Source organism: Manis javanica, chromosome 1, assembly GCF_040802235.1.
Source record: "Manis javanica isolate MJ-LG chromosome 1, MJ_LKY, whole genome shotgun sequence".
Classification (NCBI taxonomy): Eukaryota; Metazoa; Chordata; class Mammalia; order Pholidota; family Manidae; genus Manis; species Manis javanica.
The window spans coordinates 108,904,821-108,925,756 of NC_133156.1; the positions used below are offsets into that span (position 1 = coordinate 108,904,821).

At 41.3% G+C, this 20,936-nt stretch overlaps 1 protein-coding gene across 1 annotated transcript in view; it reads left to right on the forward strand.

The window, feature by feature from the left end:
- ANKRD55 (ankyrin repeat domain 55) overlaps positions 1 to 20,936 on the forward strand; it is a 410,557-nt gene that overhangs the window by 368,616 nt on the left and 21,005 nt on the right. Inside the window, 2 exon segments of the mRNA XM_017651031.3 lie at positions 7,042 to 7,170; positions 17,619 to 17,803. Coding sequence (XP_017506520.3) covers positions 7,042 to 7,170; positions 17,619 to 17,803 — 314 coding nt within the window.

The window sequence follows — 20,936 nt, forward strand, 5'->3', positions numbered from 1 at the left end:
GCTACATTACACTAAATTTTTCTTTTAGTCTGTTACAAGATTTTTTTTTTAAGTATGTGGTTCCATTTCTGAGCTCTTTGTTCTGTTCCAGTGAGCCATTTGTTTTTTCCTGTTTCACTAACCACACTGATTAAAGTAACTTATTTAGAAGCTATCCACACTCCGAGTTTACCACTGTGGGAAAGGCGAGATGGGTCAGATTGTCTGTCCTTTATGCCTTTGTTCTTCTGGACCTCAGGGAATCATTAACAGAGAGGAAGGTGGTCTATTGCAGGTACTGGGAGTTAACAAGTTGCTAAACTCCTGGAAATAACCTCTACTGCTCTCATTTTAGTTTGATAGGAAGAGTGCCCCAGCAAGAGGGGCTGTGAGCTATTGGTAACTAGGTTACAACTTTGAATGCATTTATTCAGAGAAGTACTGTTATGCATGTATTTAGTATATGTTGTTGATCCCATATTAAAAGCATGTTCTGATGTAAGTAGATTTTTGTGAGTGGCTTGACAAACCAAACTTCCATTATAACAGCTCTCTGAGAAAATAGATCCAAGTTGTAAAAACAGATGTGAAATTTTGGATATAATTCTTAGCATTAAATCCTCTTACAATATTCCTAAACTATACAAGCAAAGATTATAAAGGCAAAATCAACAGAAGCAGTGACTGACTCTGGACATCTTTTTACTTTAGAGTTAGCAAAAGGTAAAGCATATTTTTTAATGCTCCAGAATTTTTATGCTAAAAATGAACACCTTTAAAAAATGGAGTAGAGTCACTACTCTTAGGAGCCATCACTTCCCACTGCCCCCACCCCCGTCTCCCTATAAATTTCTAGAAGCAGGCCATGTCGTTGTCTATCTTTTATCCCGAATGTAGCTCAGTAACTTACGCCTAGTAAAGCCCTTCCTATATTTATATATGTGTGTAGATAGAAAATTAAATTATTAAATTCAAGAAAAAGTCATATTTTTTTCTTTACTGGCCCTTTCTCTATTTTGTTGACCCAACTCAGTTATCCATTTTATTAATCAGAATTGACCTTCCAGGTGACTTTTAATTATTTCCAAAATCTACTCTCAAAAAAAATTTAAGATTTTATATCATTTGGGATATTCAAAAGGTGTGCAGTAGACTCAAGGGCAGGAGTCCTCATCCATCTTTATAACGTGAACACCTTTGTTGTACTGGGGAAGCCTATGGATCCCTTCTCAGAAAAATATTTGAAATTACATACAATAAAATATGCAGGATTACAAAACAAACCACTTGTGCTGAAAAACAGTTACAAAATATTTTAAAGAACAAATTATAATAGTAATAGGCAAGCTATTTTATTAGTGCATTAAATAAGAGGATTTTGTGGTAGGACCAATAGCTAATATAACTTTACAGTAGGTAAATATTTGGAGCTATCTGTAATAACTAATGTGAATACTAAAGTATCTGTGATTTATATTACTGGCAAAGACATGGGTATTGTTAACACTACACTGAGTTGTTGCCTATATTCATAATAGAAGAAGATGCTCAATTTCAATTAGAAATCAGTGAAGAAAAGATGTAATTTATTCCTCAAATCTAAGCTCACACAAAGCCTGATTTCTGTCTATGGCTAGAACCCTGCTATAGCAGTAATTCCAAAAAAAACTTCCAAAAACATTTTGAGCAATGAGTGAAATAATTGTAGGGCCTCTCAAAGTGATCTACTTAGAATGGGAAAATAGTCATATTATTATGCATTCAAAAATGTTTTAAGTACCTACCTTGCCTTATATAGGTTTGATCCCTACTCTAATAGTTCATGATTTAGTGCAGAAGAATGTAGGTACTCTGTTCAGTTGAAAAATAAATACAACCACTTAGGTTCTTGTTAGAATTTGCTTCTGTACTTTCTTGACCTAAGTTAATTTATATTGTTTTTCTTGCATTAGTGTCTCATTTAAATTATGAAAATCAAAAGATATTTTTGTTAGATACATTATTTTTGTCATTTTAATAGGGAAGGAGTGAGAGTTTTTAAAGAATATCATTTATTAGTAGCCTTTCCTAATGTCCTAAAATCCAACCTCAGATTATTTTTAGTCTTCAATTATGATCGTTGGCTATTGAGATATGCAATGCTTATCCAGGTTAAAAAACTCTAAAACAGAGACAATGAATGAATTTACTAATCTTTGTGATCTATAATTGTAAGATTTTTTCCAAATAATAATTAAAGAAAATGGCTTTCATTACTATACATCTAACCATGTAGTTTTTAAAAGTTTTTTTTCAAGTATATCTTTATTCCATTCCATTCCTCATTCTGTAACTTTTGTGAGGGGAGGTTAATAGTATGTGAATTTTACAGTGTCAAGCAGATCCAAGCTGAACTTCAATGAAATTCTAGATCCTTTATAGGAGGTCCTCTGAAGGGTATAAAATTGTTTTGCTGACCTCTTTGCCACCTGCTTAATTCTGTCACCCAGTGCACCAAGTCAAGGGATGCAGCAAGCACCTGGCCACATACGTTTCCCTCTCTGTACCTTTCAGTGTCTATTAGAGCTAGTCTGAAAGTACAGTTGTGAAACATGAAAACTGCTAAGCACTTAATCAGATTTCTGGTTCAGCAAACACAAAAAGTTACAGTGGTTTTGGAAAAAAAAGGTTCTGAGACGCTGGTAGGACTTGCAAACCCTTAACTGAAATTTCGGTGGCACAGGCTCAAGGCACCGAATTACTCATGTGCACGAAGTGCTGTTCCAAAGCACCCCTGCTGTGCACCCATCAGTTATGACACATTTAGTCCTATCAGCAATCTCGAAATGGATCCTAAGTCAACTAAAACTTAACATTTCCCTTCAAAACATTCTGGAGAGTTGTGTTTGTGAGTTACTCTTTACTCTTTGACCCAGTATGTTCTGTTTTTCAAAAAAAGTGTCATTTCACTGCCACCACAGCCATCTGGGTGTTTGTTACAACATATCTTCAAGTGACTCCTACAGTTTTCAGTCCTTGAGTGCTTCAAAGGCCCGACTGAGTCCTCAATGAAACTCCAGGGAACATCTAGTAGAAAACATCTCCACAGTTTGGACACGAGAGACTGGGCATTTGACAGACTCTAGTATTTTATATGCCCATGCATCCAAGGAGGTCTTGATAAGCTGAAATTCACTAATTAATTCTTTCTGTGATCACATCTTGAACATCTCTCGTGTGCTCGGCCCAGTGGGCATACCACACACATTGAATAAGCCACAGCCTTTAAGCGTGTCACAGCTTAACCATGATCTGTCACCTCAGGACAGCTGCCAGTTTCCAAGCTTGAAGTCGGCCCCATGAGTGGTCACCAGTGTCTTAACATAACACAACTGTGATGTCTGCCAGCTCAGCAGAAGCTGAAGGAGGGAGAACGGGGCAGTTGTAGAAATAAGTTCCCTAAACAAAGTGTGTTGTGCAATACCAAGAGCTGCACTTGAGCTGATTTTGAAAGTTTTGGTTTTCATATTACTACCTCTAAGAGGATTTATTTTTACTTCTCAATAGCCCAATTGAAAAAAAATAGCAACAGAAAATTTCCCTTGACTTAACTAAATGTTTGCAAGTTGTTACAGTATATATAGTATGAGGGGGGGAGGGTTAGTCATTATTATTTAGAGAAGTAACAGCTCAATTCAAGTCTTGATCTGAAGCCACTCAGATGATCACTAGTTATTTCTGCCAGTGCTCCCAAATTCTGGGATGGGGTCAGGGAGGGGTGAAGGTTGCATGGTAGGGGGTTTATATGTACATATATCTCAATACCTTATAAGTATAAATACTTGCCAGCTATGCTTTTAGGAAAAGCCTAGAGGTGATGCCAAATGAAACAAATAATAATATAGGGTGGCAACCCTTACACTAGTGAGAACCACCATTCTTGAAACTTAGAAGACCTTAAATCCAGCTAAAATCACAAAGAAAAGAACTTTCCAGCATTTGAACTCATTTCTAGAATGAAAACCTACCAGCGTGATATGTGGATAGCACATTTGTCTTCAGGGTCCGAGAGACCTGAATTTGAATCCCAGCGCTGCCATGTACCCAGTAAATGGCCTCAGACAAATTACTTAACCTATGTTTCAGTTTCCTCACCTGTAAAATGGTCCTAAAAATACCTATCCCTTAGGACTGTTGTAAAGATTCAATAAGGTAACATATATAAATTTCTTTTTTATGTGTTTTTATATAAATATAAATTTTTATTTTATAAATTTCTTTTTAAATATTTTTAAATATATTCACCAAGTAGGTATATGATGAAAAATGGTGGTGCTCCTCCCCACCCGACTCCTTAACCAAAGCACACAGGAGTTGGGTTTGCATTTTGGCAGGGATTGGGAGAGAGGGGTTGCTTTAAGGGAATAACTCTTGAAGCCTAGCAACTGTCTTTAGAAGAGGAGGATTAATACAGGAAATAATCAAAGTTTAATCCATAACTGCATTTTCACACCAAATTCTCACATCACTAAATCATATCTCAGCCTATAGTGATTGCCATGTACCTAATTTGGAGAACTCATCAAAATTTCTACCAGATTTCAATGGATGAGTTGGAAACAATGATCATATCAGAGAAGTTCATTTTCTATAACAGAGAAGTCACGTTTTGCCTTTCTTTCTTGCATATCTGATGTTTAAAACTAAAGCCAGGTTTTGCAAAAGCAAAAAATTCTATCAAGGACAGTAAGAAGTCATTTATTCATCTATTACTTACCATCTACAATGTGCCTGGCACTATTCTACTCAGTGATTCAGGCAGGAAGACAAGGACCTGCCCTCATGCTTATGCTCCAGTGACTCCAAAATTGTCTTTGATGTCTTTAATCCTGGGATTCTGGTGGCACTTTTTCATGAAGCCAATGACACTGAAGCAAGTGGGACTCAGCACTGGAAAGGGAAAATCCATGCATAACAAAAAGAATCTTTTTCCTTTAACTCCAGATTTCTAATTCCAGTGAGCCAAACTGAAAATGAAAAGGACCCATTGAAATGCACTGAACACTCCTGACTCCCAAGTAAACACTCAGCTGTCAGCATGAGAACAAGAAGTTCCCTGCTTTTAGACCACATTCTTTTCCATATGGGACCAATTTCTTGAAATATGCTTAAGAGTATCTCTGGAGGCTCAGTGTTATATGACACTTGTAACTTGAAACTTGAAAGCAGATCATAATTTAATGATTTAGAATACAGAACTGGTCAAGGAGATTTAACATTTTTATCCCAGCACCTCGCAAACCTCAGACCCTAGATTCGGTTCCATCCTCACTCAGATTTGGGAACTTCTCTAGAGCTCAGCATTCTCTTCTACAAAATCAGAAGGACTGTAGTACTTGTACGAGTTGGCCAACTGCCATGGTAAACAACTCAAAATCTCAGTGGCTTGACACAATGAAAGTTTATTTCTTGCGTTAATCATAGTGCAGTGCTGGTTGATGGGGTGGCCCTATTCTGCCTTTCCAATCAGGGTCCTGGACTTTAAAATCACATTGTTCTGGCATTTTCTCCAGGCTGTCCTCTGCATTCAGCTGTCAGATGAGGACAGAGAGAAGTTGTGGCAGACCACATGGGTTTTGTTTTCGAGGCAGGCCTGGAGAGGGCTTCCATTCCTCTGTCCGCATTGCAATAATGGTCAGGACTCAGTCTCGTGGCCACACCTCTCTGTTGGGAGGCTGCATGCCCAGAAGGAAGACAAAGTCTAGTTTGGTGAACATGTAGCAGACTTCACCCCAATACTGAATCCAGAGAGTATTTGGAGGATTAAATGAGATACTGTACATAAGAACTCATAAATGTCTCTGAATCAATAGAGATTAACTCTGGGATAATATTAACCCTGCATTCCTAACTAGGAAGAGGCCTCCTTCCTCCCCTCAGCTTATGATGGATGGAGCAGAGAAGGCCATGGTAGTAGCTCTTATCTTTATGTTATTACAGAGATGACTATAAAAAGAGAAGCTTTAAAAGATCATGCCTGTCACCCCCTTTACCAGGCATCTTGATCCAGAGTCATTTTAGATATATTTCATGTAACTGAGAGGCATGGGCAAGGAGAAGAGGCCATCTCTTCATAGAACACTCCCAAATAATACTGGTTCTTTTTGGCTACCCAGCATAATTTCCCAGCATAAGCTGATTTTATTATTAAATGATACCTAAAGTGTGTAACCTCAATCTCTGAAATAAGCTAGGATTCACTAGATTGACTCATACAGATCTGTTTTCCAAGATGACACAGTATTCTTCCAAACAGTGTAAATCAGATCATCTCAACATCTGCTTAAAACCCTTCACTGACTTTCCACTGAGTTCAGAATAAAATCCAAATGCCTTATACAGGGTGGGTATCCCCCATCCCCATCCCCGAATCAGCCCTGCCTCCCTCTCCAACCTCATCTCACACAGCTCTACTCATTCCCCCTCCATCCATCCATCCATCCATTCATTATTCCCTCATTCACTCAGTCATTCATTCAGTTTTTCTGGACTCCATCGTCGTCACTGGGAATACTGCAGTAAAACAGTACCCCTGCCCTCATGATGGGATATGGCACCCCAGTGTAACTCCAGCCATAGGGGCCTGCCTCTGTCACTTGGTGCTTCCTGCTTTCTTCTCCAAGACCAGCTCATAGAGTCTCATGCAGAGCAGTCGCTCCTGCTGTTACTTTATTGCAGCATCCTGTGTGTATTCTTTATGGCATTCAGCAACCTGGAAAATCCTTTGGCTCATTTGTGTGCATTTATTGTCTTTCTTCTACTTACTTCTAAGTTCAGTTCCCATGAGGGCAAGGATGTTGTTTATCTTATTTACTATAATATCTTCAACACTTATTTGCCTGGCACAAGAGCAGAAGCTCAAATAAATATCTGTTAAATGAATGGCTTAAGGAATACATGAACTGACAGTCAGCAACTAATGTATTTGGTGATGGCCCTCGGGCCTGCGGAGAATTTATGAGCTCCATTTTCTTTCCTGATAGCCTCTGCTCATCTCTACCCCCTCTGATTGTGTTTTTGTAGGGAATGACACCACTACACTGGGCAGCTTTCCACAACCGGCCTCAACACACCCAAATGCTGCTGAAGAAGGGGGCAGACCCCACGCTTGTGGATAAAGATTTTAAAACAGCTCTCCACTGGGCAGTCCAGGTGAGAAACTGGCCAGTAGACTTGTCTCAAGTTTAAATGGTGTAAAGGAGTGTTAACAATTCTCTGTCAGACCTGAAAGATGGAATTATCAAAGGTGCATCCCCCTCACTGATACAGCACTTATGTGTATGAAAGCGCAAATCAGATGCCCTCTTCCTGTCCATTCATATCCAGAGGGACAACAGGAAACCTGTCACTTTGGAGGATTTGGATATGTCAGTTGTTGAGAAGAATCTCTGCCAAGGTACAGAGGGAGAGGAGTTATGAGATGTTAGGTAGAGCCCAACTTGACAGGTACACGCACGCACACACACACACACACACCCCTCCTCTGTCTCTCACACACACACACACACACACACACACCCCTCCTCTCTCTCACTACTACTGGCTCACTGCATCAGAATAAACCCTCAAAGATTTCCTAGGAAAATCCTTTCAAACACACACACACACACACACACACACACACACACACACACACACCCCTCCTCTCTCTCACTACTACTGGCTCACTGCATCACAATAAACCCTCAAAGATTTCCTAGGAAAATCCCTTCAAACACACACACACACACACACACACACACACACACACCCCTCCTCTCTCTCACTACTACTGGCTCACTGCATCACAATAAACCCTCAAAGATTTCCTAGGAAAATCCCTTCAAAGTCTTTGGACCATATGATTCTCTTCTTCCTTCCAAATCCTCCAAAGCAGAGTTATTCCAGGTGTTCAGCTTCTGTGCTGAACAATGAAAATCACAGCTCATGACCCTACCTCACTGTCATGAAAGGGAGACTTTATCAGTACACATGACCAAAGAAATCAGAACAGGCCCAAGAAATCTACGGTCCAAAGAGGAGAAAACTGAGAATAAGGTGAACGAATGGTCATAGCTAATATTTATTGAAGTGCTTTCTATTTTCAAGGGGAATGATTAAAAGAGTTATTTCTTCTGGCCTTCATGGGAGATTGGTGCTGTTCATCTTTGCCAGGCCATCTGTCTTTGGTGCCCAAGCATAGGCATCCCCACTGTTTATTTCCATCAGCCCAGGGAGGGCAACCTTGCTGGACTGCTGCCAGGATCCCTGTGAGAGCAGTCTCCACTTGCCCTGACAGTGGTTTCATTCAGGTGTTTTCATGTGCCAAGCACACCAGAGACAGGCACCTGGTGCTCTCAGGGTTGACATATGTGCCTGAGGTAAGGGGAAAACAGAAGTGATTTGGAAACTGCTCTGTTTTTGTCTCTCTAACCGTGGCTTCAGTTACTGTGTACCGGGACCAGCCCTGTGCAAAACTGTGAAGTGAGCAAGGCTTGTTTTGCCACCCCCACCTGCCCTTGGTACCCTCCTACATACACTCAATATCCAGTCACCCACCCCACCCTCTTGTGCCAGTTCCACCCGGGGCCCTGTCCTCTGGCTGGATGGGAGCCACCACCGCAGCAGTAGCCCTACTGCATCCAAGAGCTGTCCTGTGTGAGCTGCTTCTCAGCTGAGGTGAGAGTGGCATCAAGTGTCTTCTGTATATTCACCCTCATCAACTTTGCATTCTGATTCCATAGATCTGGGAGGGGGTTCAAATATGTGCATTTTCAAAAAAATCTCTACAAGTAATTCTGACTGACGAGCCTCCTCTGCTCCCACTTCCTCCACTTCACCCCCAGTTTAGCGTAGCTGCTTTCTACCTGGCCTTGCAATGGAATCATCAGCAGTGCTTGTGAAATAATAGACCCTCTAAGCTGGGCTCTTCAGGGGTAAGAAAACTTGTTCTTATCCTCACAGAGACAATCTGGCAAAATGAAAAGAACAATGTACTCAAATTCAGAAAATCTGAGTTTGCATTGGCAGACCTAGAATCACCAGTACCTGCTTGGCTTACCTGTCAGTGTCTTTGCAGTACACATGAGACCATGCGGGTGACAGTGATCTGTCATGTGCTGTGTGATTGTGGGACATTACCATTCTTGTTATGGTTCCTGATTTCCTCCATGACAGCTTAGTCGTCATACCCACATCTTCATATTACCTCTTCCAACTAACTGATACAGCTTTTAACCTCCTACATTGATTTCAGTCCTGTCTGCATATTAGAATCATCTGAAGAGCTTTTAAACAATACTAATATTCAGACTCCACACCCTTAGATTTTCAGTCAGTTGTTCTGTGATGGGGCCCAGGCATCGATATTTTTTAAAGCTTCTTCTCCCCCAAGGAGCTTGTAATGTGCAGTGAGGGTTGGAAACCAGAATGATAAATTAATTCATATTAATGGGCACTAACACCTTATCCACCCCTGCCTAAGACATTGGCATTGTAACCGTGATTTTGTAGTAGCCTAATGCCTCACTCATTTATGTACTCAATTGCTTACTGAATGTTGCTTGAGCACCTGCTATATATCTGGCATTGGGGCTGAAAAGATTACCAAGACAGGTCACTTCTAGAATTCCTACAGTTTCATGTAGTTCTGTATGTGAGTATGTTAGATGCATTTTCTTGAGGAAGGAGTCCACAGCTTTCTTTAATTCCTCAATGAGGATTGGTGACCATCCCCAAAGGTTTAAGAACCACAGCTCTGGGGGAACTGGGCACTCTCCCTCCCTGTGGTTGCCAGTAAAGTCAGAAGTGGTGTGTTCTTCCCTTTACTCTGTAAAGGCCAAGGGTAATTGCAAATGTTGGCTGAAATCGTGATTACACTATCCTCCTTTAGCCTTCTTGTTCATTTACAACACAGGACCAGCATCGTGCTCCTTTTAAAGCTTTTCCACATGAATGAGTCTATTTCCCATTGTCATTTATTGTTTTCACTGATCTTCCTGCTTTTCTCTTGGACAGTATGAGACCACACTTAATGCTCTAGCACTCCGAGATAATAATGCCTCTGTCAGACCCAGATGACCAAAGTAGTCAAGATTTAAAACACTGGGCCTACGAAGTAAACTAAGTTCGACCTCTGCCCCCAGTTCTCAGGTGCTTTGGTAGCTGGCGGTGCCCCGCCGTGGGCGCATTGCCCTCATTCGCTTCCCCCATCTTCCCAGGAGACTCCACTGCTTGGCTCTCTGCTGAGCAGAGCCCTTTCCCCATCCAACCTCCCTCGATGGCTTCTCAGTCCTGTAGGGGCATGTTCTTGCCTATCTGTGATGACACTAACTTATCAAGAGTCTACACAGGTATATCTCAGCCTCACTTCCCTCTCCCTCATCCACACTGGAGAAGACCTGTCATCCATCTTTTTCTCTCTCCCTCTTCCTCAGAAAGCCCATCATTACACTTTCATTCTGTTCAAAAAATATGCAGATCCATAACTCAGCTCTGACCTCTCTCTTGAACTCTAGACTCAAATTTCCAGCTCTACCAAGCATCTCCCCACACATTTCCACAGATACTTAAAACTCAACATGATCAAACTGAATTCATAGTCACTCCTTCCTGTCCAATTCCCATCCTCCCAGCAACTCAAGCCCAAGGCCTCCACATGGTCTGTGAACACTCCTTCCTTATAACCCTTCACTTCCATGCTAGTTCTACCTTCTCAGGTTGCGCATCTCTGTCCCCTCCTTTCTACCCCCTCCACACAGGTCAGGGCCCCAACAGGAAACATACAGCCCACTCAGATGGGATTAGCAGAGCAGTGATTCATAAAGAGGCTATTTACACACAACAGCAGGCTGCTGGGCATCTGGGCCTAAAAGGTCATGGAAAGGAATGGTTACTAAGACAACAAGAGCTATAGCTATATTAGGACCCAGGACAGGAACTGTAGCCTTTGGTGGAATAACCAAACCATGGCCTAGCAGGGAGAAAATGGAAGGATACACACACCCCAATCCCTTTCCTCCTGCATCTGTTTCCTTTCAGTGCCACTCACTGGCCAAACACAACCAGAAGCCAAAGGGCAAAGGAGCCCATTTAATGCAACTCGTACATGCTAAAGAGTGGAGAGCAGGATGGGAAAAGATGGAGAATAAACCTGGAAGAGCAAATGGAGACTATTTAGCACACCCACAATCACTTCCTCAAATCAAACTTCCACCATCTCTCACGTAAACAGTTTCAGTGGCTGGATTCCTACTTTCAGCCCTTTCCTTCTTCAATCTATTCTCAAATTGCATCAAGTGCTTCTTCTACAAATCACAAAGGAATATACTAACACAACTTCTATTATACCAAAGCAATTATGGTCACTGTTGTTCCTTGGCTCAAAATCCTTGGATGAGTTCCATTTTGTGGTAAACAAACAAATTGGTTGGTTTAGCATGTACTGCTGTAAACAACCACACCTCATCCCACCCCCACCCAGACCTTTTCGCCTGAGCCCAGAGGGGCTTTCCTCTAATCACACTGGAATAGTAACAATCCCCCCAACACATCAAAGAGACTCATTCCATCTTCACCTTGGTCACATTCTTCTTTTCTGGTGAAACACTTCTCTCCTCTTGCGCTACCACGTCATGCCTTCTCCCTGCAGAATTTTTCTTATTCCTTCTTATTTTTCAAGGCCCAACTCAATGCCACCTTCACTGACTCCCTTTCGGAATTGTTTCCTCCATGTTGTCTATCTAGTACTTTCTTACTTCTAGGACTGGAGGGAACAATCTTCTAGGATAGTCTTCTAGGATAAGTGGGTTGCCCGTTTCTCCCTTTCTAGACTGAATAATGTACCTTATTCTTGTAGATGTCAATCAAGACCAGAACAGATCTTTGTGACTCATAGGTCTTCAAAGAGGTTTTCATTGAATTCTGTCCAATGAACTTACCCATTTCGGCCAATGGGATAAATGGTTTATTGGGTTCTTTCTGTGGAAAACCATTTTTCAGCTTAACTGAGACTTCCAGAAGTGCAAAGTCTTAATACCAGGGAGTTTTTTTCTAACCGCAGAAATTCTAGGATACCTAATTTAATGGCAGGTTACTGGTGAGGCAAGCATCTACTGCCCCTTAATTCTCACAACTAGTGCTTTCATCTGCTTTCTAGAAAATGTGTTTATTTGGAAACTTCTTCAGAAGTACTTTTCAGTGGAGTTTTCAAGGGAGAGTAGAAAGAAAAGAACTGCACTAATGCAAAAAATTATTTCACGTTCGCTCATTCACTAAGTGGTTATGAGGTCAGGGAAATTAAAAACACACGCACCCTTGGAGCTCTGTAATATAATCCACAGGCCTCTAGTGACTGAGACTGAGCATGTGATGGGTTCCAACACGGGATCCTCCTCCTTCCTGTGGTGGTGAAGATTTATGGTCAACTATTTGAATTGTGTCAGAACCTTATAAATATACTGTAACCTTAAATATATATACAGAACAACAAAGGATAATTTTAAATGTCATATACAAGTGGATTTAGTTCCTAAAGTGAAAGAACTTAGAATTGGAAGAGCCCACATTAAATCACATAGTCCGACTCAGTTCACAGGTGTAAGACTCTAGCACACAGGGAGGTTGTCATGTGCCCAAGTACACCAGCACCTGCACATGACTCCCAGTGCTTGATGAGAGGAAGGCTACAAAGCCACAAAAGCCCAAAGTAAACAAAGATAAAGTCAAGTTTACAAATTCCATTACCCTGGAAGCAAAGACTAAACTGTTAAGGAAACTGGAGTCTTGAAGTGGCCTGCTAAGTTAGCTCCCCAGTGCTTGGTTATAGAGAGGAAGGGGGTGGGAGAAAAACAGGAACTCGCCTAGGAGGAAAGAAGTTAAAAGATCATGGAAGGAGGGAGATAATGAGGAAAAGAGAGAGAAGCTAGAAAGGATGGGCAAAACTCTATTCCATTTGGCTTGGCCCGCGGTTCAGAAGGCTTGTCTTACTTGTTTATTCATTGTGCAGCAAATATTTATTCAGAGTTACTCTTTTCTAAGCTCCATTTTAGCAGAAACATTTCCAGTCATGGCTTTAGCAAGGACAAGGCAGAGATATTCTGGAGAGCTTCATCTTGCTAGATAGCTAGAAGCAGAAGCTAGAACCTTTCTATATACAACATGCAAGAAAGGAGATTTTTTTCCCCCATAGTAAGCATTAGAACACCTAGGAAATGGAGTCATTCAGCACCTGATGGTCAGCATACCTCATGCCTCCCCATTTCTATCTTCCACTTGTTCTTCAGGGTCAACCCCAGGTTTTGGGGTACAGTAGCCTCTGGAATAAGGCCAAGCAGAAACCTTGCATCCAAAGAGCTAACCATGAAGCTGATCCAGACTCTAAGCCAGGATATTGGGTACCTTTCTCCTCTGGTTAGTGAACACCCTCAACTGTCAAACTGTCAAATGTTCACGTCGCATAGACTAATAGATTTTCCCTTCCAGCTCTATTTCAGCCTAACATGTCTGGCTCCAGCTGAGCTGATGGGCCAGTGTTATAGTCACATCACAAAACTGCCCTTTAAAGAGCTCTGAGACCTGAAACCCTGGGCTCATATAGTAACCATCCAGAGACAAGTGATGCAAACAGGTTCCTGCTTCCGAGAGAAGGAAGGAGATTGGAGTTCCCACCAAGAAGAAGCCACTATAGAACTAATTCCCCCAACATTTATTAACAAAGTAGTAAATAGTACTAAATCTCCTACTAAGACACTTTGGAATGTCAGCTAGACTAAAAAGGGTCCACAATCAGGATGTTTACATCTCATTTTTTATCAGTCTGCCTGTACCAAATTATTATACGTGAATTCAGCTTTCTTCATGACAAAGCTTCTTATGAGCCATTCCCCCACATACCCCCGGCCACAATGCGGTGTAAAGAGAAAATGGCTAGGACTTGGTAGTTCCCAGCAAGTTTTCAGAGTACATGGAGGCATCCTTATGGATTATCCATGAATGAAATCAAAACAAACACAACAAAAACAAACAAATCCTCTGTCCTCACCTGGCCACCCAGTGCAGAATTCTAGAGCTCCTTAAGAATTGAATCTGTTCAGTACTGCTATTTCTCCTATTTAATAACATTCCCACCAATGGGAAAACCACTCTCCATTCTTCATAAAGGCTCTTCTGGAAATCATCCCATTTCTTCCCGCCTGATGTTTCTTGGTCTCACTTGGTCTCACCCTCACTAGCCTCCCATGCCCGGAGCCTTCATTTGGCTGACACTCAGCCCAGACTGCTGAGAAGCAAATGCTGTTACCAGGAGACCAGAGAGCCAGGGCCTCAGCCCACAAACTAGTGCTCTCCAGGGCTTCTCAAATTCTTGTGAGGGTACACCATGGCAACCCTCCTAGGAGGCTTTTAAAGCACCATTCACGGAACTCTAAAAAAAGGTCTCAGTTGGCAAGGTGCACATCGTTGCTTCTGATGTTGCTGGTCTAAACAGCAGTTTTCACTTTCATTCCCCCATTATGAACATGCAGGATCAAATACATAGCCCGTTCCTTTTATCAGAGACAGAATGGCATAGTGGTGAAGTACAAGGGCTCTGTAAACAGACTGTCAGTCCTGGCTCTCCCCTCTTCTTGGCTCCGACTTCGGGCAAGGTCACTTAAACCCTCCATGCCTCCATTTTCTCCTCTACAATATGGGGGTGATAAGAATGCCTGCCTCAAAGGGTTGTTGTCAGGGTTAAATGAGTTAGTACATGGAAATGCTTAGAAAGGGGCCAGACACAGCCTGTTTACTCAGCAAATGTAGATGTCACCACTATTCCCGAGAGAATCTTCTTATATAAAGGAAAAGAAAATATAATGATAAAGTCACAAGTGAGGGCTAGGTGGAAAGGCAAAGGAATTGCTAGAAAATTCCGGACCAAAGGCATTTTGAAGGAAAATGGTAAGGCGGTGGGAGTCCTTTCATCCGGAGAAGCAGTGTGATACTCCAGCTGCCAGGGAGCTGCGCCCTGGGATTGGCTGCTCAGGATCCCGGGAGAGGCCACCCGGCAGGCCTGGGCCACAGTCGCTCTCTCAGCTTGCTGCTTCCAGAACGACTCCCCGAGGATCAGGCAAGGAATCTGAGGAGCAGGGTTTTGTTTTTTCCATCTGTGCTTCATGCTCCCTCTTCCACGCAAAGGTAGAATTCTGGCAGGGCATTTTGCCCTTTAAATCATCTTGGCAACTCGAATTATTTTGCTCTTCCAGAAAGTTGTAAACAAAATTAATTGAGCTGATAATTTTTTTCCTTCTTTTAAAAATGGTTTGTGCTTTTTAAAGAGGCAGGGTAGTCTCTTGATTGTTTTAAATGCGTTTTAGACAGCTTCAAAGTATGTGTAAGTATTATCAGGTGAAAAAATCTTACGAAAGTTGATAAAGCAGGTGTGAAAGCTTAGATGTGCTCAGTGTAGCCAACTTCTGATGACAGACATGTCATAGAACTTAACCAATTGATCCAAATTATTTAGAAGTCATGGTTAGATAACAGAAATATGGAGGGAGGAAGAGGGTGTGAGTGGGAAGGTGAGAGGAAGAGAAGGGAGAGGTGGCAGGCAGGACAGCTTTGCGGGCGTGTGACCGGTACAGCCCCCGCGGGCCTCACACTCAGAAGGGAGCCCTGTATTTGGAGTATGATGCTCTGCAGTCACCATCTGGAGATTCTCAATAATTTTATCTTTGAATTTATGTTGGGCAAGTCAAGTCTAAAGGACAATGGAGGTTTGGCTTACATAGTCCAGCTCCCTGCCACCCTGGAACAGATTCTCAGCCCCTGACCGGGCTCTGGGCACACCCAGGAGAAGAGTCAGGATCAAGTATGTTCTGAGTTGCAAGATGGGGTCACGGACACCTGTGAGGGTTTGCATTCTCAGTGGGAATCCCCACGCCAAGAAAGCACAACACTAAACAGCAAACCCAAAAATCACCATGATAGGTTGAGAGACACTATGGAAGAAAGGAATAAGCTTTCCCCCTGCCATATAAATGGGGGCTCCATTTTTTCATTTTGTCCTATGCCCCACAAACTATATAGCTAGCCTTGGTTGTAGCCTTTAACACCCACTCTGCACTCTTCCTGTGCTTGAAGTTGATAACTTTGAGGGCTCCTAACCCTTGGTCCTTCACGAGGTTGTGAAACTGGTGTCAGCGACTGTCTCCTGATAGTGGAAACACACTAGAGGGTTGGCAGAGCAGTGGTTCACTGTGAAGCCAGTGGAAGCTGAGTAATGGAAAATCTGGAAAACCACAGGTGCAGAGAGAGGGCAGGGAAAGGAAGAGGAAAAGCAAAAATAAACAGGTGCTATTCCATGGAATTATGAAAACTGACTCAGAGGTTCAAAAACACATCCCTAGGATCAAATAAACAGGGATAATACAATGGGAAGACTCCCAAGAGGAAATTTTATATGGGAAACTTTATTACCAGGTGGCTGTTGAACAGCATTTACAGTGTATCAGAATTGTGGCTTTTTAAACATCCAACTCTCTATTTTTTCCCAGAGTCCCTGAGCCTGGCATGTGGTCCCAGAACTACAGCTGCCGGCCTTTGCCATTTCCTTAAGCTGCTCAGCCTGCCCCTAGGATCATCTATTCCACCCATAAGACCTTGTGCGTGGAGTTAAAGGGTCTCTCAATGGACTCTTTGAGAAAATTAAAATATTAATAAATTATTTGGATTGTTTTAAAGTCTTTCCACAGGTATCAGGAAAAATCTGAAAGATAAGACTTTCCATTTTGTGATATAAAACTAGAATTTCTTTTATTGCCATTGAAGATTTGTCATCTTAAATTACAAAAGCTTATGCAATGTTGTTTGATTTTTCAGTCCAAGAAAGGGATTGGACACCTGTTATATGCACAGCATTTATTTACTTATTTTTGCAAGCTGAAGAGATGTAGGACACTCCAGGAAGAGCTGGAGGCTTTTAAGGCTGAGACAGGGGACTAAAAGGAGTATAAAATAGTCTCCCTTCAAAAATAAGGAAAAAATAGAGACCTACACAGAAAGATGGACCCAGTTTAGATGGTTGCCGAAAGTTCTTCCTTTCTCATATTTGTTTATTTCTTTATTGATTAGCTGCTTAATTATGATCCACTTCCTTTCACAAAGGACTTTTGGCAATTAAATTGCATGCAATTTATGGCAATTTGACCATTCCTGGATCCTTTTGGTCATCATTGTGCCACCAGTCAGACTCATCATAGTCATTTTGCTAACTTTAAAATTAACACTGCCAATTTCTTAGAGGTCAACCTCTACAATAAGTAAGGAAACAAAATAAATAGATTTAATGAGCAAGTTGTTGTCTAGGTGTCACCTGCTAGCTCTGATGTCAGTAGTACCTGTTTTTAAGTCCACCTTAGTTTGCTTAGAAAGACAATTCAGCTCTTATGGGAGACAAAAATCCCTACAGTGACTTGAAACAAGTGGAAATTTGTTGAGGGGTTTGATAGAGTGTGTTTTCTTCCTCTTCTTTTTTTCTTTTTCCTTTTCTGTGGTTTTTTACTTTATATTTTTCTTTTAACATGCATTGACAAGGAAGAGCACAGGGCTGTACATAATGAGCTTTCTTTGACTCTGTTTTCCAGAGCGGAAATAGAATTCTGTGCTCTATCATTCTGAGCCATCACCAGGGTCCGTCCATAATAAACTACGACGACGAGAGCGGGAAGACATGCGCGCACATTGCCGCAGCAGCAGGTTTCAGCGACATTATTAATGAACTGGCAAGAGTCCCTGAGTGTAACCTGCAGGCTCTAGATGTGGACGACAGGTACCCATGGCAACTCAGAAAGTACTGAGAACTACCAGTCATCTTCTCCGAATTTTAATCTCAAAATAAAGAACAGATTTAAGGGGCTATCCTATCTGACTATATTCTTACTGCCAGTAATATTTACACTTACGCTTGTGACAATAAAAATTACTCTATTTTAGTCAGGGCAGGAAAAAATCATTGTTATGGAAAGAAACTGTGACTATAGAGTATTGTCAGATTTTCCACATTTTGCTAAACGTCCTCAATGTTCTCAGAAGGTTTTCTGTATATCAGCTTCCTGCTATATGCATTTTTTGTTTTTAATAGTAAGTCTTATTTTTTTCTCTATTCCTGGATTATGTCATAAAGTCAAAAATTCCTGTTATCCAAACAAAAGATTAATAGACAATTTGTATTCAGAACTAGGTGTGACCTTACCAGGGTTTTTTTTTTCCAATAATTAAAGATATATTGGCATAGAAAAGGAAGCTAGGTCCAAAAAGATGAATAGACTTACCCCAGAGGTATTTAGCAACTAAAGAAAGACTTGTAATCTTGTCTTCCAAATATAGAGCTTTTCACCCACAATGCCCTTCATCCATAATCAATTACAATGCTTAACTAACCTTTGTTTTACTTAGGCATTGATTCAGTGGAAATACAAAAATAATACAACAACAAACAAGATTACTGAAAATAAGTACAAGGCTTACACACTGTATATGGTTTTTCTACTTTCTTCTACTGAAGTTCAAAATTAGCTACCTCCCTATCATGACTTTAGATACCCCCAAGAAGCACCTCCCACTTCCTGATACCTGTGATCCTCATAACACAGGGGGAAAAAAATTCTTGTTTCCATATAAGTTTCAGAAGCTAGAGATGGTTAACACGATGACCTTAATTAAAGTATCAATCATTGAAAACAGACCTTTCCCTGAGAGCAGATGTTGATCCTGAGCGAGGAAGAAAGTAGAAGGACTTTGTTTATGTGAGGGGAAAAGGTGAATGATCCAAAAACAGAAGAAAAGAATAAATTTAAGAAAGGAGGGCTGAGAAGAATTTGCTATTTCTAAATACTTCTAGAACCAGCTCTGAATAGGGTATTTCCTATTTTGCATTATCACACACTTAGCTATGAAAATCTACTCCCACAATCCTCAGAGAAGAAAGTGAAACCAATAGAAGAAAAAAAGCACAAAAGGTAGTGTCTTGTGTTCAAAGTGAAATAAAATATCAAGGAGAGTCTAGTTCCTCCTCCCAAACTCAATTCGTGTGTTGCATTCTCAGATCGAATTCTGCCCTCCATTTTGTTTCATGGTTTCTATATTGTGCAGCAATCCCTTCACATTGAAACTGTAAGCTTGTGTCAGTAGAAGGTCTCAAAACTGTCACAGGTTTAAGTGTTTTAAGCATTTGCAGTAATTGTGATTTCCTTTCTTTCTTCTTTCCCAATGGAGAAAAAGGTTTTGAGGAAAGGGAAGAAACAATGTAGTGATTAAAAAAAAGAAAAATAAATGATGGAAAATATGGGGGCATTAGTCCTCCTAGATATTAAAACACTTCCATAAATCTATGGTACTTAAAACCTGGTGGTACTAGACTAAGACTGATGGCATGGAACATGTAAACCCAGAAGTATCTTATGTAGCTTAAAAATTTCATCAGTCTGGGAGGTCATACTTTCCTTTAAAAAACCAACTCATCTATCTTCAGGAAGGACAGTCTTTTATCCAGTTCTCCTCCCTACATATTTCTGGGAATTCTTCAGGGAATGTTTACATGTCCCATAAATCACCCTTGCTACTGATATCCCAACTGATATGACATTCTTGCATCCATTATCTCCTGCCATTCAGAGACCACCTCATTAGCCCACAGCTCATCTCTGATTAATTCCCTCTAGCACCTCACTGTGATAGTTGAGACCAGTCTTCTATACTTGCAGGGCTATCCTGAAGTTTAAAGATAAGAAAGGAACTACAGCTCAGGTAACTTGAAATTGGCTGCTACAGATTTCCCAAAAAGGCTCTATGTGTATTGGTTAGTAAATATCTATATACTTTCCTTATTTCTCTCAAAAACAACTTTCCCCCCTGTTCTTCTGTACCTCTTCTTTCATGCTGATGGTCTGAAGAATTAATTCCTAGCAATTGCCGTAAAGGAAGATTTCACAACGCTCCAAAGTGAACTATCACATGTTGGCAACCCATAGATTGATGTCCAACCCTCCATCTATTGAATTTATTGGCAATATAGTCTCCAAACAGAAGAGCATAATCTGGCTGGTGCCTCAGCTTGTTTCATAATAAATATTCTCTCATGTAGAATGAGAATAAATCATATCTGCCATATATTCAAATAAGCAGAGTGATTGATCACTATACTGAACAAAATAAATGGTCCTATTAAGTGTTCTCAAATTACTGCCAATAGCATAACATGAAGAAGAGGATGCTTGATTGATGGAGGACACAATCTATGCCTGCGGACTCTGGCCACACTGTAGACATGGCTTTTCTGCAAATACTGAGGCCACACCCATTCACAAATTGCCCTAACTGATCCCTTCTCTGCTCAGCCCCTAGGCTGCCTCCATGTCTAAGAGACTCCCAGGAGAGCCCTTCTGCCCAGGGTTCATGCCTCAGCATAAGGCCAAGTAGAAGTCTTCCATGCCTTCCTGCTCCAGAATCAATCCTTTCCTAGAGTGACTGACAGGAAGAAGAGCCATTGTCTTCATGGGATACCCCATTCACAGGAATGTCATCTTACCCAGTACCCCTCCTTAGCCTCCTAGGGCTTCATTGCCTAGACACACCACAAAGACATCCCTCACCCCCTACTTTTCAGCAGCTCTGCCAAGGAAACAAGGTTCTGGTCCCTTTTGTTCTGAGGCCCAGTGGTCCTTCATACTTTTATCCTCTTGTCACATCTGCCTTAGCTGAAAGGGGAACTCATTCTACTGTTGGGGAACTACTTTATTCCAAATCTGCTCTCGGTTCTGGTCTTGGCTTTTGGAAACAGAAAGACACCGACTATTTTTCTTATCCACCTTCTACATCCCTCCCCTCAGGTTGAACACAAAGTCAACCATCTCCTTAAATGGGGGATAAAGTAGGAAAGTATGTATATAGGTCAGGATCTCAAA